At 43.3% G+C, this 16,256-nt stretch overlaps 1 protein-coding gene across 4 annotated transcripts in view; it reads right to left on the bottom strand.

The window, feature by feature from the left end:
* Positions 1 to 16,256, bottom strand: part of stard13a (StAR-related lipid transfer (START) domain containing 13a) — a 43,307-nt gene that overhangs the window by 15,298 nt on the left and 11,753 nt on the right. The window contains exons 7-8 of one of the 4 annotated variants that reach the window (XM_044041640.1): positions 15,762 to 15,944; positions 13,508 to 13,538 (exon numbers count right to left, since the gene is read on the bottom strand). In XM_044041640.1, coding sequence (XP_043897575.1) covers positions 13,508 to 13,538; positions 15,762 to 15,944 — 214 coding nt within the window. Of the gene's footprint in view, positions 1 to 470; positions 1,150 to 4,413; positions 4,958 to 13,507; positions 13,539 to 15,761; positions 15,945 to 16,256 lie in introns of those variants that run through there. The other 3 variants (XM_044041641.1, XM_044041643.1, XM_044041642.1) reach the window with 3 other exon arrangements.

The following is a 16,256-nucleotide window of genomic DNA, read 5'->3' as shown; positions in this document are numbered from 1 at the left end:
AGAGAAAAGCAGAAAGAAGTGGGAGTTCTGGCAACTTCATGCGTGTGAGCTCTTGCCAATAAAGTGTTGAAACAGAAGATAGACACAGTATTTTTATTTAACATATTAATTTATAGTGGTAAAGAAAAAAATACTAGGAAATGCTCAGTGAGAAAGTCAGAGACGGAGACGGTAAACAATCCTTAAATGTCCATCAAAACTTACATTGTTTAAAATTGGTATCTGTAAAGTTTGTAAGGCAATGGTTGGCAAGGTAGGTAGGTAGGTAAGAAGATAGGAGGGTAGGTAGCTAGGTAAGAAGTTAGGAGGGTAGGTAGGTAGGTAAGAAGATAGGAGGGTAGGTGGATGGATGGATAGATGATCGATAGATGGATATAGAAGAGACTAATCAAGTCAAATTCTGGTCCTAAATAAAAAACTATTATTAAACAGCCACTTTTCTATATAAATAGAATCATTTGCATTTCTACCTTGTGCCAGCCGCCGCAGCAGCAGCTGGCGAGCAATGATGCGCGAGAGGCGCAGGGCAGAACGCCGCCGAGGGCTGTCACCCAGCCTCAGGTAGTGGTCCTGCCCGTCAGGGGTCATGGCCTCCAGGCAGGTGCCCTCATTGGTGCTGTCACCGTCACTCTCACCGTCATTACTGCTGCCCTTGGCACTTTGATCCACATTGTCCACAAAGACATCATCACCACTGTCCACACTATCCTCCTCAGCACTTGGTGTTTCGTCCACACGGCCAGCGACGCTTGCACTCGTGGGGTATTTCATTTTGCCATAAACCACAGCACCGATAACGTCTTTATCTTTGCCTGCTCCCACTGTGTTTGCATCGTCCACGCTGTCCAGCCTGGAATTTACTGCCCCTTCAGTCCCTGCAGCACTTGCTGCGTCCACACGGTCCATGACGCTCACACTGATGCCCACAACCTCCCTAACATTGCAGTACAATCGTTGCTAATGCACAAGCCTTCCTCCCTCGTGCCCTGATAAGTTTGTTTGTGAACACTCCTTGTGAATTCCTGCCTCTAACATGCCCTCACTGGAAGCTGAGTCAGCTCCACACCCGGCTGCCTCCTCCCCTCTGCTCATCACACTCCAACAAACACACAGGCTTCATCGCACCACCTGGCGCAGATGACAGACCTTATTCTTCCCCCTCCCCCCTTGTGGTCACATGACCTGCAGCCAATGGCGGGAGAGTTTAGGGAACAGCGCCCGACTTCCTGACCACTTGGTTCATGCCTCGGGCGTGTGTTTGTGTATCTGAGAGCGAGGGAGTGTGGGAAAGACGAGAGAGGACGGTCGTGGAAAATGTGAAAGGGAAAGGGCCGAACAATAGAGAGCGAGTGGGAGTGGGAGAGGAATGTACGTTTGACCATCGCTATTGTTGCTCACGCTGCGTGGGACAGTAACGCCATTGAGAAACGCTCTCTAAATTCATGCCGTCAAGTGTCACATGTTGACAATGTATCACAGCAGATACAACAGTCACATTCCCTGCATGAAACAAAAACATCTGTCCTATGGCAGCTGCAGGGAGCAACGCTGAGTGAACGCTGTCATACAGTTCAGTCAGGAGATAAATCTATGGAATGCAGTAAGAGGAGGAGGAGGAGGAGGCGGCACGTTTATTCTTTGACCTAGTTTAGGAGAAGAGTGGATTTCAAGGAGTCGAGGATAGAGCAGGTCATTTTAATTCATCTTAGGGAGGAAAAGGGCAGTTTTGGGGGCTCGCGTGAAAAGTAGGTCACAGCAAAGTCAGTCTGAGGTCAGTAGTGTCTCTCATATCACACACACACACACACACACACACACACATACACAATCCTGATGTTACAGAGAGGGATTCCACACTCTGTCATGCTCAGTCAAACTAAGTCAGAGATGCGAAATATTAAACCGTTACATGATCTGATTTGAGGAGACTGCCCTCTTCAGGCAATCTCTGAAAAAGTGATCAGTTTAACTGACAGAAGAAAATAACGTTAAACACTAAACAAAGAGATAGTGACCTAAAAACAGCCACAAATATGTGATGATGCAAAACAAAAGATTCTCTTTACTGACGTCACTCAAGCCCAAGTGAAACAGTTGCAGATCTAATAATGGATTGTTTATTTATAACCATATTTGTTATATATTATAACACAAATGGAACCAATCGAAACTCCACAGTCAGAGTATTTCCAAACTTCTGAGTCATGACAAAGTTTTATCCTTCAACACGTTACCTAAATGTGACTCGACAAAAACAAACATCTTCTAAAAGAGAATTGACTTGAATCCTATGCACATTTTTTCTTAAAGGCCCAGTGTGGAAGAATTGGTGACATCTAATGATGAGACTACAGATTATAAGAAACAGAGCGCTCCTCTGCTCAACAACGGTGGCTTTCACGTACCAGAGGGATGTTGTAAAGCAATTATACTTTTATCCAGAAAATACTGGTAATAATATATTCAAGATATGCATGCCATGCATAAACCCACCTAAATGTCACACACTGGACCTTTAATCCTACACAAAAGGCTTGAAGCAGCCTCTTGTATAATCTGGAATGTTGGAATGTTGCTTAAAGCTTGAATCCCTGAATATAATTCATCCGATTTCATTTACAGTGATAACTGAGTATCTTTACAAAAGCAGTGAAAGATATTTCCTCAGTGACACAATGACGTATTGGAAATAGGTGATAAAAGTGGAATAAAATGACTGTATCAGACTAATTTCGGTAGATACTTGAGTTTGTGATATCGGTATCAGTATCGGACAAAAAAAAAGTGGAATAAAATGACTGTATTTGACTAATATCACTGAATACTCGAGTTTGTGATATTGGTATCACACACAAAAAGAGGTATCTGTGTAATTTTTGGTGTCTGATACGATATCACAAACTCCGGTATCTACTGATATTAGTCCGATACATTGCTGCCCAAACATGACTCAGCTAAAATGCTTTTGCTGATTTACTATCTGGGCATAGTGAAGCATGTGATATACAAGATTCTGGATTGTATTGTATTTTACATTTTTAATCTGTCCGATATCCGATCCAGTGATTTTGACGTGTATCTGACCGATACTGATACTGACCGATACCGATTCCCATCCCTAATGCAAATACGATCAAATGGAGCCATAAATGCAATCATAAACCTATTCACTTCATGTTTAGGACACTGAACTGTCCATTTGGTCAGCACAGCATCTCACCAAATGTAATTTATACTTTTTCTTCCATGATGATATATGTTCTGTTTGTGTATCAGCTGTGTTTCCACATTAAACTTTATATCTTTAGCCTCATGAGCTCACGCCAGAAATGAAAACACTTCACATTCAACAGCAGAAATTAAAAAAAAACAAAAAACAAATGAACTATTACAGCTGACTAAACTCAACATGACCAGATGTGCACACTTTAAGGATCCACGCCATCTCCAAAAATGTGGCCCGCACACATGTGAACCCTGTGCCGTCTGAGCTGATGGGTTAAGCAGTCAGTGGTGGTGATGGAGAGTGAGGGTAAGTGAGGAGCTGTAAGTTTAAGGGTAGTTTGGGGAAATCTGGCTATAGACGACAGGAGGAAGGAGTGAGGGGAAAAAGGGGGACGAGGATTAGCGAGGGCAGCAGGTGTCCTGTGGTAATTGTGCGTAAAAGCATCACCAAAGCAACAGTCATCACAAATTGCAACAGTGGAAATAACTTGAAAGATTTTCCAGACTCAATGGTTTACTGTGTGCGTTTGGAAAATGTAAGCGTCTTAATTTGCTTAAGTGGTGGGCATCTTGGTAATTATATTAAAGTGAGTAGACAGCTGCATCTCTCTCTCTCTGCATATCTTTCTCTCTTCTCGTCTCTTTCCCCCAAAATTCTCCTCCTCCTCCTCCTCCTCCTCCTGCTGCTGCTGCTGCTGCTCTGACGCACTGGTAAGAGAGGGACATCTAAAACATGCGCGTCCAGGCCAAAACAGAGCAAACTGACTCCTTCCGCACTTGCCGCACATTTTTTAATCCAGTTCTAAATGAATGGAACCATTCTGAGGACAGGAACGCAGGAACTGTGTCGACTGCACATGCCTGCGCTGTTGTGAGCACTAAATTTGACAATGACCTTCCCAAAAATATCAGTGAGCGCGCGCAGCGCATGCCTCTGCGAGCACGAGCCAACACAGCAGTCTATAAAAGCAGGAGACAGTTTTTGTCTTCCATACGCTTCTAATTATAGTCTCCAAACTTCTCCTTATGAGTAATTAAATACATGATGACCTCAAACAGGGACGCGTAAAATGAAAACACGCCAAACCTAGTTTTAAAGATGCCTATAAATAAGTCCACGATCCGCGCTAATGTGACAGACTTGATTCACTAAAGTAAGTTTCAGTTTTCACGAGTTGGCTCTCTGACCTGACAGCCGTCGCTCCCGGACATTCCTCCACAGCAGATCCCAAGCTCGGGACGTGGAGTCCCGCAGCTGCTCGCTGATCGACCGCCGCAGCTGTAGCCTGGCAGACTTGCGCCGGGTTGTCATTGCGGCGCCTGGGGACGCATTTTCCGCACTGAAACCCAGCGGGTCCCGCCAGCCAACGCACGTTATTCCACCCCTCAGCGGTGCTCTTCGTTATATTCCAGTGTGGTGAGGAGGAGGAAAAGGAGGAGGAGGAGGAGCGGGGTGTCCCGGCTCAGCTGCCGCAGTGGTCGTCACCGCTTCACCTGGTACGGAGCTCCTCTCGCGCTGCGTCACGTCCCTGCAGCAGAGCAGGCGGACGGAGAGCGACTGACGCGAGTTTTAGCCACCAAATCTGTCCTGATCTCACTGATACAGCCGGTGTTATAACCCTCTCATCTGTGTGTGTGTGTGTGTGTGTGTGTGTGAAGGTGCAGAATTGTTTGCATCACAACTTCTTCATTAGAGGAGACTGGAACTCTGACAAGGAGAGCCAGATGTGAGAGGCGGTTTCCCCTCACTCCCCATGTGCAAGACTCTCTCTCTCTCTCCCTCTCTCTCTCACTTCCCCTCTCACACTCACACACACACACACACATTCTCCATGACCCAAACCCACCCACTCACCCAAACAAGGATCTCTTTCAATCCCACACACACACACACACACACACGAAACTGAGCCTGTGTTGTAAATGCTTTTCTTGGCGTCTCTCGTCACAAATCTGACCTTAAACTCAACAAAATTGTCTCAACAGAAATGTTGGGATTTCATCAGCAAATGACTTTGATAATATTCTTTATTACGCCTAAGCCTTTATGGGGCCCTATAAGCAGAATAGGATAAAATGGGGGGCCACGCGCCGACCCCCTCATAGGAGCCCGTGCTTGACTATTATTGATACAAACGTAATAATATAAATAGCATAAATTATTGTTATTGGGCAGTAAAATCACAAAAGTGGCCTTGAATTAATTTTTCGCTTTCATGTTCAAGGGGAAGCATTATGTGCATGTGTGGTGATTCTGAACTTGAATTAAACCAGTTAGGAGTTAAAAATGTGCACTAAATGAGCAATCTTCAATAATATCTAAAGATATGTAAAGATAAGTATAGATTCCGTTCTCCACACATTATTGGGGGTCCCATGGTGATCGGGAGGCCCCCAGGCAACTGCTTAGTTTGCTTATACCTCCATTTCCAACTGACAAATGTTTTTAAATCTCATTAAAGACGTAATGACATCACGCAAGAGGCGTTTCAAAAGACTCCAGGGGTATCAGTGACCTGGGGACCTCAACGGAACAAAAGAAAACTAAAAGTGGCTCTTAGTGGGTCTGAGGTTCCGCACCATTTCCTCACAATCGGAATAATGCGGCCGCTGTTTTGAGTCAGCCTGAGAAGCGTGAAAGTGAAAGTGCACAAACACTGGTGTCATCCCAGGAATGCCAGACCGGCCCGGGACGCTCCTCAGCTGCCGTCTGCACGACACGACACCGTCGGACGTCGTCCTGTTTGTTTGTGGTGTTGAGTTGCAGGTCAGCATGGATCCATGAGCAGATAACCTGATTCAACATTTCAGCCTGCTGAGGCGTGTCCGACATCCCGAGCAGTCAGCACAATCCTGGAGTTATCTGGACACCGAACACCACTTCACTAATGTGGTGGTCGTCGTCCGGATAGTTGATCATGGAAAGTAAGGAGGTAAAAAGAATCATGTGAATGTGACGTCTGCTCAGTTTGACTGATTCCCTTATTAAACGTATAGCAAACAGTTTTTGAAGGGAAGGGTTATTTAGAGGTAATGTTCCAACTTTGCACACACAGCAAATGCCTGGTGTCCAATAACGATGTGTGGCTGCTACTGTCAGTCAGACAAACATGACAAACGATGAGAAAATAATAAATAAAGAAGGTATTAATGGAGTGATCAAGCATTTTCACAAGCATTCAGACAACAGAAAATGTTTAAGTGATTTGACATGATTGAAACGCGTCTTTCAGAATTTATAAACAAATAATTGAAGCTAACCAGGAAGTAACAATATACCGAGTAGCCACCAGGGGGTACACGGTTCCATTCCAGTTCTTCTTTAATAGAATATGATGTAAAGTCAATAGGTCTGTGAATTTCCACTTGCTATGGAGAGCAGGGAGCAATTCCTTAAGACCTTCTGTGACTCCGTAGTGGCATCAGCCATCTTTTTTTGGGGAGTAGCATCTCAGCTGCGGACAGGAAGAGGCTGGACAGACTGATTAAAAACTGTGGTGGATGACCTCTCCCTGCAGGACACCATCACAGCAGTGGGCAGGGTACTTTAATATAATTATGTGGGAAATGCATGTGTATTATTTATTACCTTTATCTTTAGCATCTTTGCTGCTGTGACAATGTAAATTTCCCCACTTCTAGATTAATAAAGGACTTTCTCATCTTATTTTAACACCAATAATTGCCGCTAATCTGCTCATCTCAAGCCTCCTTAACGGGAGTTCAGATTCTTAAGTCAATGACTCGTCAACGGTTGATTTCAGGGTAACAACTGGCTGAAATCACTAGAAAACGTTGAAAAGACCTGAGTTATGCAGTAGGAGTTGTGCGGATCCTGCAGTTGGCAAGAATGTGGATCTGCGGTGCTCGAGACATGATGATGATTTGTGAGCAATGATGTCAAAAGGAGAGCGTAGGTATTGAAAGCAGGTGTGTGGGCTCAGATCGTGAGTCCGAGACTTCATTATTGTGAAGAGAAGAACCAGAAGGCAGGAGGTGGAAAAACTCACAAAGAACCAACGGCGGGAGACGAGAGAATCCAGATACTATATGAGCGCTATAAAGCATGTACTAAGGTGATTATTTTAAAGCTGCAAACGGTGCTTCACCCTGCAGCAATACTGTACTAGAGAAAGATCTTGTTCTAATGGAAAATACTGACAATTTCCCTGATGTCTCAGATGTTCATGGAACCGACAACAATTGGCCTCTCACGTCCTGCACACATGTCCATAACATAAGAGACAAGTGACACATGAAAGGACAATCGTGCCACAGAAACGAGAGACAGCTACAGTGGCTGCTCTACAGTGAAGATGGACGGGACTTGTGGAAGAAAAGTGGCCCCAGGTCAGAAATCACTTTTGTGTGAAAACTACACAACCATCCGAGTGCGGTGTGGCTTGACTTTGATCCGGGGGTCAGTTTTATTATTTCTCCTCTGTGATGTGCACGACTATGCTCTGTGGAGGGATGAGCCCGGCCCTTGAGGTCGACCTCCGCTACGAGCGTTGAGAGAGCGCAAACACCACGGGAACGCGGCCTCACAGCAGTGGCCCAATCAAAATACCAGCCTCACACATTCCAGGGCCTTAAACGGCCGATCAAAGCAGCGAGACGGACGTGGACGTGGACGGACCCGCGATCTGATCTTTCAGAACAAACACACAGCACATCACGGGTGTCTCCACAGGCAGAGTAATCACATTTTACAGTGGCTACAAAAACAGACTTTGGAGATGTTTGGAGATGATGGAGGAGGAGGAGATGGTTGAGTTCCTCATGCTTCTACCTGAGGTTTTCTGAGGTCAGTGTCGGATGAGGCGAAGTCAAAAAAAGGCTGCACAAAAAAACGCAATGTGACGGACACAGACTCTCTAAAGCCATGGTTCTCAAACTGTGGTACGTGAACTTTCTAGAAATACTGTTCCGACTGTATTTACCAGGATATGTGATCTGAGAGGAGTTGAGGAATTTTGACTTTGAGTGTGTAGAAAATGGAACATATTATCACTCGCTCCATCTTAATCTAATTTCTCTATTCACATATTCTCTAGTATATGTGAGGAAGAGGAGGATGGCGAGAGATAAAATTATATTATTGGGAATAAAAATCGGTCTCCTGTGAAAAAATCTAAACCGGACGATTGGGAAACGCTTCTTTAATTATTCATTTGAGCACAATATCGGAAATTGGCCAAAGAAATGATTCTAATTATCTGTTTTTTCATTGTTCTGTTTTATTTTGAAAAACAAACGATACATGGATTCTTCTAGAGCTCAATATTGGTATAAACTATTAAAGAAGCACTACTCTAAAGTCCTTGCCCATATTTTTCATTATTTAAGGAGATTTAAAAAACACAATGACAACAAAAACATGAACACAAACTAATTATAGAATACATTCAGTTCATTCTGACCACTTAATATTCTCCACTAAAAGACTCTCCTGCATCATTATGGCAACACTGTAAAAAGTCAACAGCTGCGTGTGCTTGCAATGTCTGGATTTGGGAGTTAAGGAGACGAATCAATGATTTAGCAGATCACATGATAATCCTCTCTCCTCTCTCCTCTCTCCCAGCATCCCTACTCTAATATCTGCTTAGCAACCGAGTATCCTCTCTTCCCCTATTCTCGTCCTCCTGCTCATTTTTTTTTTACTCCTCTTCATCCCTGCCACTGTCTTCTATTTTCAGCAACACTCAGTCATTCAGGCCAAGCTGCTCGGGAGCTTGAATCACACACACACACACACGCAACAACACACACTGTACAGTATGTCACCTCCACAGCAGCTCGCTTCAAATTTAAAAGCTGCTATTTTTCAACATTAAACAAATGAGCAAATCGAGGTAGAAACCCTTCTTCCTATAAACTGTGAAAGGAAACCAGTGAACAGATGGTTTTGTGTGAATGTGACCTAAATTCCCAGCTCATACTATCTCTGTTTTTAGTGATCACACACGCACACGCACACTCACGCACACGCACACACCCACAAAAACGTATGGATCGCATAGCAATTCCATATGTTTGCAGTGAGCAGGATTCAGATTACAACATCTGTTCCTGAGTTTACCCGACATCACACTCTTTGGATTCAACTTGAAAACAGCATATTTAACCAAAAAAAAAAAAAACATCATTAGGAACTTTGCGTGAGACAAATAAAGCTGTCCAACGTTGACATGTGACCCTTGACTTCAACACATCAGAGAGAGAAAAGTGACTGACAGGTGATTAAGCAGAAGAAAGACTCTACAAAAGGAAGGAGCGGACGTGCGGTGATGTTACGGAACAATGCAAACTAAAAGTTTTAAGAAAGTTTGAACATGTTTTGATTTTTCCGTCCAGTGGAAGATGGAGTGGGAAAAAAAGTCACATTTTCCTGAGTTTGATCTGCAGACATATTTCTCATATTTCTAGCACCCACATGCTTCCCGTGTGTCATCACGACACCGAAAGCAGCGACATCACGGAGAGCAGAGATCATACCCGAGTGTTCACGTGGACCTGAGTCAACAATATGGATATTTCTGCACAAGCTGTCAAGGAGTTGAGTTCCCGAAAGGAGGAAAGTGGGTCGGGGAGGAGCTAATTGGGGGTGTTTTTCCGTCCAGCACGACACTGACTCGCCCCAACGACAACAACCACCTTGTCCGGCCTGTGCGTAGATAAAGCGTGTGTTGACATTGTCCCACCTCACCTTCAGCAGGAGATGGTTATCAGTGAGTGGGGCAGAGCCCACAAAGCAAAAAAGGTCACAGCCAATAATAAGAGGGGGAGACGATGAAGATGGTGACACAGAGGAAAGTGAGGCCAGACACAGCCTGAGGTAAAAAAGTATGCGACTGAACGAGAAAGCACGGAGCTCAGAGTGCAGAGGGCCACGGGGCCCAGACTGTGGTATGGCATTAGGAAGACCCGGAGCAGGACCGGGAGGGGGAAACAATAGCTAATGGACGAGGAGGAAACGCCACAGGTCACGAGAGTGCAGATCACATGCTGATAGGAGCTCCTGCTGCCGAGCGTCTCATTTTAAAAAGGCACTTAGGAGTGAAATATACATATTGTGAGGGTTTTAAGTTGTTAAAATAAGCATTTGAGTAGAAAAAAAAAGGCCAACTTCCTTTCTCAAGACTCTTCTTGGAGCTAGGGTTGCAGGACCACACACACACACACACACACACACACTTCAGCTTGAAACAAACACAACAATAAACACTAAGTACGAGAGTCTCATGTGAGAGCTGAGTCGAGAGGTATTTTTATGACAAATAAACCCCTAATACAATATACTAGCTAACTGAATATTATTACAAACATCATGTCTGGATAATTAAAGGAACATTTAGGAGGGATTACTGGGAGAAATTGAAAAACACCACTGATTATATTTTATTTAAAGTGTTTTTGTTGTTGTTTTGGCTTTACAGAGCGCGACATGACGTGCTGCCATGTTTCTACAGGAGCCCCAAAAGGACAAACCAGACATATTTTGTGTTTTGAAGCAGAAGTTTAGTGTACAAGCAAAGTAGAATGACATCCTCTGTGTCTGTTACAATCTCCAGTCTCACCATTAGTTGTCACCATTTCTCACATACTGGGTCCTTTAAAGAGAAAAAAAATATTATTATAATGTTATAGCAACTCAGAGGTTATAATGAATCACGATGAAGAACTCATCTTTCAGCTCATTGTGTTGGTTCAGCTCTCGTCAGCATTATTTCTTGCCACGGCAGAAAAAAATCTTTTCACCAACTATTATTAGCACATTCTGAATGTTTACTGCAAGTAAAACCTATTTAAGGGCTCATACTGTATGGTGACATATCATTTATTTGACAAATAACTTGAGTTAGAGATCTGGATTTACCAGTGGACCGAGAACCTGTTGATGTTTTTGCATTAAATTCATCTTAATTTGAAACATTACTCATTTAGCTTCCGTGTACAAATTCAAATTATAACATAAACAATCACTTAAGGAGATAACTTAAGGGTTCAAGTGAAAAGGGACACCAGCTAGACAATGAATTCATAATTAATGAGATTGAGAGAGACAGACGCGGCATCCTGCAGACGAGAATACAACAGTTACTGTAAAATAGGTGGAAAATAGGCATGGAATAAAAAAAAATTAAAGTTTGAATGGACAGAGGAGAGGAGACAAAAGAGTGCGGAAGAAGAGAAGAAAATGAAACGGGTGAAGGGAAGAGAGGAGAGACTGGGACTACAGCCAAGACGACTTCCAGACTTGTTAAAGCAGTGCTGCACGATATTTACCACACACACACACACTGAGTCACCATCATTAAGTGATGGAGATTTATTGGCAGTTAATTGCTGAGCTGACTGCTTTTGTGTGTGAGGTTTGTGAAGCACAACAACACACAGTAGCAGCAGCAGCAGTGAAGGTTTCCCGCATCACACACACACACACGGAAACTGAATCCCTGCAGTCAGACTTTTCACTAACATGCATATCTGATGGACAATAATTATGCTTTTTATAATCCCGGACTCTGCTGTGGATGGTTAGAAAAATAAGACCCCAGCAGAAACAGGTATTTCCCTGCGTATCTGGCTGAGAGCAGAGTGAGCTATGTCAGCTATGCGAGCGGAGATACGTACGTATCATATCTCGTGAAACGCAGACCACACAGGCCGAACCGGCGGCGACTGATTAGACGAGATTTCTGTCGAACGGGCCAGAGTGTTTCCTCGTATCAGAGAGAGAAAAATACACAAAAGTGAGAGTGAGAAAACAAACCTGAGGCATGTACGCCAAAACAATGAACGTAATCTACACTCCTCCTCCCTGAGCACTGTCACGTTTGGGTTAAGTGTTCCCCACACCCACACACACACTCTCTCATCACACATCACCTCTGACCTCCCGGCAACCTCTGGGGCCTCATTACCTCCAGTGTACGACTCCTCCACAGACAGTAATGCGACCCTGTAGCTGACGGTGGTGCAACACTGGAGACACCCCAACTGTAACGTCTGTCTCACACACACACACACACACACACGCAGGCACGCAGACAAAACATACAAAAATAAACAATCACGCAGCGCGGCGAATGTGACCCTGTCGCCAAAGACTCCATCTCCCCGGACTCCACTTAACTACACCGCCGATGCCTGTGCTTGTCAATCAAAGTGGACACAGACTGATGATAAGACGCACGGACAGAGGTCAGAGTCGGACTCATTAATCATCTTCTCTGGAAACTTAAGTCCATCTTCTCTGGAAACTTAATACAAAACTGTATTAATCTTCATTTTAACATGATAGATGTTGTCCATTGTTTTGGTTCTGGTGAAGTACCTGCACAACAGGGGGGTCCAAACTTTCTTTTAACGAGGGCCAGATTTGATAATATGAAGATTCCCGGGGGTCAATGGTCTCTTTAGATCTTTTTTTTTTAAACAGTAAAAGTTGCATACAAATGCACTGTTTCATAATAATTTGACTTTAATTGTCACAATTATCATTTTTAAGTGGCAATTAAACCGAATATATATATATATGTATATATATACACACAGTACATGTATATATATATATATATACATATATATACATATATGTATATATACATATATACATTTATTGTATAAGGTATATAAGGCAGTATGCCTACTGCTGCTACTGAAATTTCATATATTTGAATGACAATAAAGTCTGTGAATCTGTCAGTCATGTGACACGTGACTGGGCCAAACTTCTGTCCCAGTCCGTCCATGGTCATAAATATTACATTCTAAAACTGAAGCTGCGGAAAGCATAAAATCCAACAAGAGGGCCGCAATTGGCCCACGGGCCAGACTTTGAACACGCCTGCTGTACACAGTGTCGGAAAACAGTGGAGAGCAAAAAAAAACTCCAAAAGCAAAACAAGCTATGGAAACCACTTCCACTCACGTCTTCTGAAACATGCTGGACTGAACGGATGCAGCTGCCTTTCAGGTACAAAATTATTGTGCTTGTGAATATGCATATGTTATAGAAAGGCTTGTGTGTGTGTGTGTGTGTGTGTGTGTGTGTGTGTGCATGTGTGTGCGTGCGTGTTGTTGCAGAAATGACTTCTGGGTGGTTGGGGTTTTGACATACAGGCTCGGAATCCTGTGGGGGAGACATTCCCAGAAGTCCAGTTTTATCCCAAAGCGGGAATGCAAACAATCCAACAGAGAGGGATAGCAAATGAACACAATCCTCTGACCAACACACACACACACACACAATGTCACTTCAGGGTTATCATACCTGCTGATGCACTTGTGATCCTCCCAGCAGCCTGAAATGGAAAAAAAAGAGAATAAGAATATAACAACAGCAATAAAATACAGTATATAAACCCATCTCATGGACATAAACACACTCAAACGTTGCTATATCAACTCAATATTAACCACAGTTACGTTGGGAAAATGACCCAAATTATGTGATATTGATAAATTTGACAAATATTGGAGCTAATTGAACGGTTTTCTCTTGAGATTCAGTGACCCGGTTTGAAAAGAGGTAGAGAAGAAGAAGAAAATGGCATAAAAAAAGAAAATAGTACATAATAAATGACGGACAACAAGACAAAGAGGATTGAAGGAGTAAAAGTAAACAGAACCAGCTAATTAAAGCTTGGACACGAATCATGTGGAGTACAATTATAAAAGTTCACAGAATCCTGCAGGAAATGGCATTAATTTCCTAACCGTGCGTATGTGCTGTATGAAACATAATCCTGGTGCAGATATGGTATCATGATTCATAAATGCTGAAAGACACACATCCTTACAGAAGCTGGGATTTACCTAATGAGTAACCTGAACTTTCAACAAATTAACCTCTTAAATGAACCAAACTAACAATCAGCTGTCATTTTTAATTCATAGTATGAAGTAGGTCATTTTGATTTTGCTTCACCGGTCTGAAGCTGCAGGAAATTAGATTATAATTACCAAGTAAAACTGGAGATTATGTGCAGTTTCAGTTCTGTCCGAGTTATTTTGTAACTACTGTAGCAGATCATAGAGAGTCATTCTGAGTGCAAAAACCTGAAAATAAAGGTGATATCTTTGATATTAAGTCTGCAGATTAACTCCACAGTCTATCAGAGCTTGTTATGGCATTGATTTCATAGCTACACTGAATTCAATATACAATAATCTCTAAAGAAAATTGAGCTAAATCAACATTGCATTGCTCTGCGTCTGTTTACACAGTCACATCATGGGGACTCATTAGATTTTAAGGTGAAGACATCGTCGCATATGGTTAGGATGAGGCTATGGTTAGGGTTAAGGTTAGTGTTAGGCCAGTAGTAGTTATGGTTAAGGTTAGAGTAAGTCTCCAGGCAAATGAATGTAAGTCAATGCAATGTCCTCTGTCCTCTGTCTGTCCACGACAAACATTTCTGACACTTGTGACAAAAGTAATCCAGCATCGAGATGTGGTTTCCACAGTTTTACACCCATAATCACCAAAAATGTCAAATCCGAATGAGCATGTAGTGTTTTTTTGATGAATAACAAATCAAAACCAGGTCAAAACTCCTTTTTTCCCCCCGTTTTGATATGAAGTGTTGCCATTCGGGTAAAGCTGGAACAGAACTGAAAACACGTTATTAAAACTCTCAGTGAACGTGAAGTCCATGTGAACCAGTTGCTGCTATTACATTCCTTTCTTTTTCCCTTGAATATTAGGTTCAGTTTTTATCAAACTGCTTCTTGATTCATGAAGATCAAATATTACCTGTGACGAAATGTGTGTGCCTTTATAGATCCAGTGTGATGTGTGAATGGTACATTTAGGCATAATATTGGTCAAATTGCACTTTAAACTGTAAACAAACACTGTAAAAAAAGATTTGTAAAAGTTTATGGCCCCGAAACAAAAATGAGTTTGACGCCCCTGCTCCAACACAACATAGAACGAGGACGGACTTTTGAACCGTGTTGCTGTGTGTGAGTTTTTATGTGTGTGTCTGTGTGTCAGATGTTGTGGTGCGCCGCACTGCAGTGCTGACACAGGCGCTGATGACCTTGCACCGACTGCACGGAGCAGAGCTGCCTCATCCTTTTACCTTCACCTTATTTACACAACAGTGGGAAACACACAGACTAGACTTTGGAAACCCAGGGAGAAACGAGGGAGGAGGAGGAGGAAGTGGAGGAGGAGGACAGTAAACAGGGAGATAGAGTGGGAGGTTTTTCAAGACACAGTCAAAAGGATTTCCTATTCTACTCAGTTATGGTAAATACACAGCTCAGCCTGAGGCTTCAGATGTTTCAAATAGAGTTTGGTGGATATAAACAGCACAAACAACTACAATAAATCAGACTGTATGTGGTTAAACTGCAAAACCAGTCAGATTCGCGACGAGTGTTTCTCTCCCAAAACATCCGTCCATCATCCTGTCAACGGCACGTGAGGCAACACATGACGAACGACCTTATTTGTGTTCACAGTAGCGACAGAAGCCCCGACACAGACAACAGCAGACAAAGGCAGTCCGGCTCACCCTGACTCGCCGAGCGTGCAGATGAGTTGGGGACGAGAGGGACGAGCGAGTGAGCGGCCTGCTGCGTGTCAAAGGTCGCGAGCGCCGCCGGGTCAGTGGCTCGTGTTTGTCCGGAGCTCGGCCGGTTCCCTGATCCTGACTCGGGAGGACTCGGCTCGCTATCCTGCCCACGGCGGGAGCGACCTGTGCGAGTCCAACACAAAACAAGCTGAGGTTGAAGGTTCATTCTTGATGCTCGGAACACAAACTCGATGCTCCTCTTTGACTTTGCCGCCATCTCCACAAGCAAGGGACACACAAGTCTGTGATATCGTAAAATTAAAGTAAAGTTTGCTGCTTCTTAAACAACCTTTTCTGACTGGACTCACTCTTCTCACTCTTCTACACCAAAGTCCATAGAGGGAAAAGCACTCCAAAAAATAGTTGGACTTTGGTGCAGGGAGTGAAACGGTGACAGTTTCAAAAAGCAGTAAACTTGTTAAAATAATATCATAA

The sequence above is a fragment of the Solea senegalensis genome, linkage group LG13, assembly GCF_019176455.1.
Source record: "Solea senegalensis isolate Sse05_10M linkage group LG13, IFAPA_SoseM_1, whole genome shotgun sequence".
Lineage (NCBI taxonomy): Eukaryota > Metazoa > Chordata > Actinopteri > Pleuronectiformes > Soleidae > Solea > Solea senegalensis.
The sequence above is the reverse complement of the archived record's forward strand: the minus strand, read 5'-3'. Positions and strand labels throughout refer to the sequence as shown.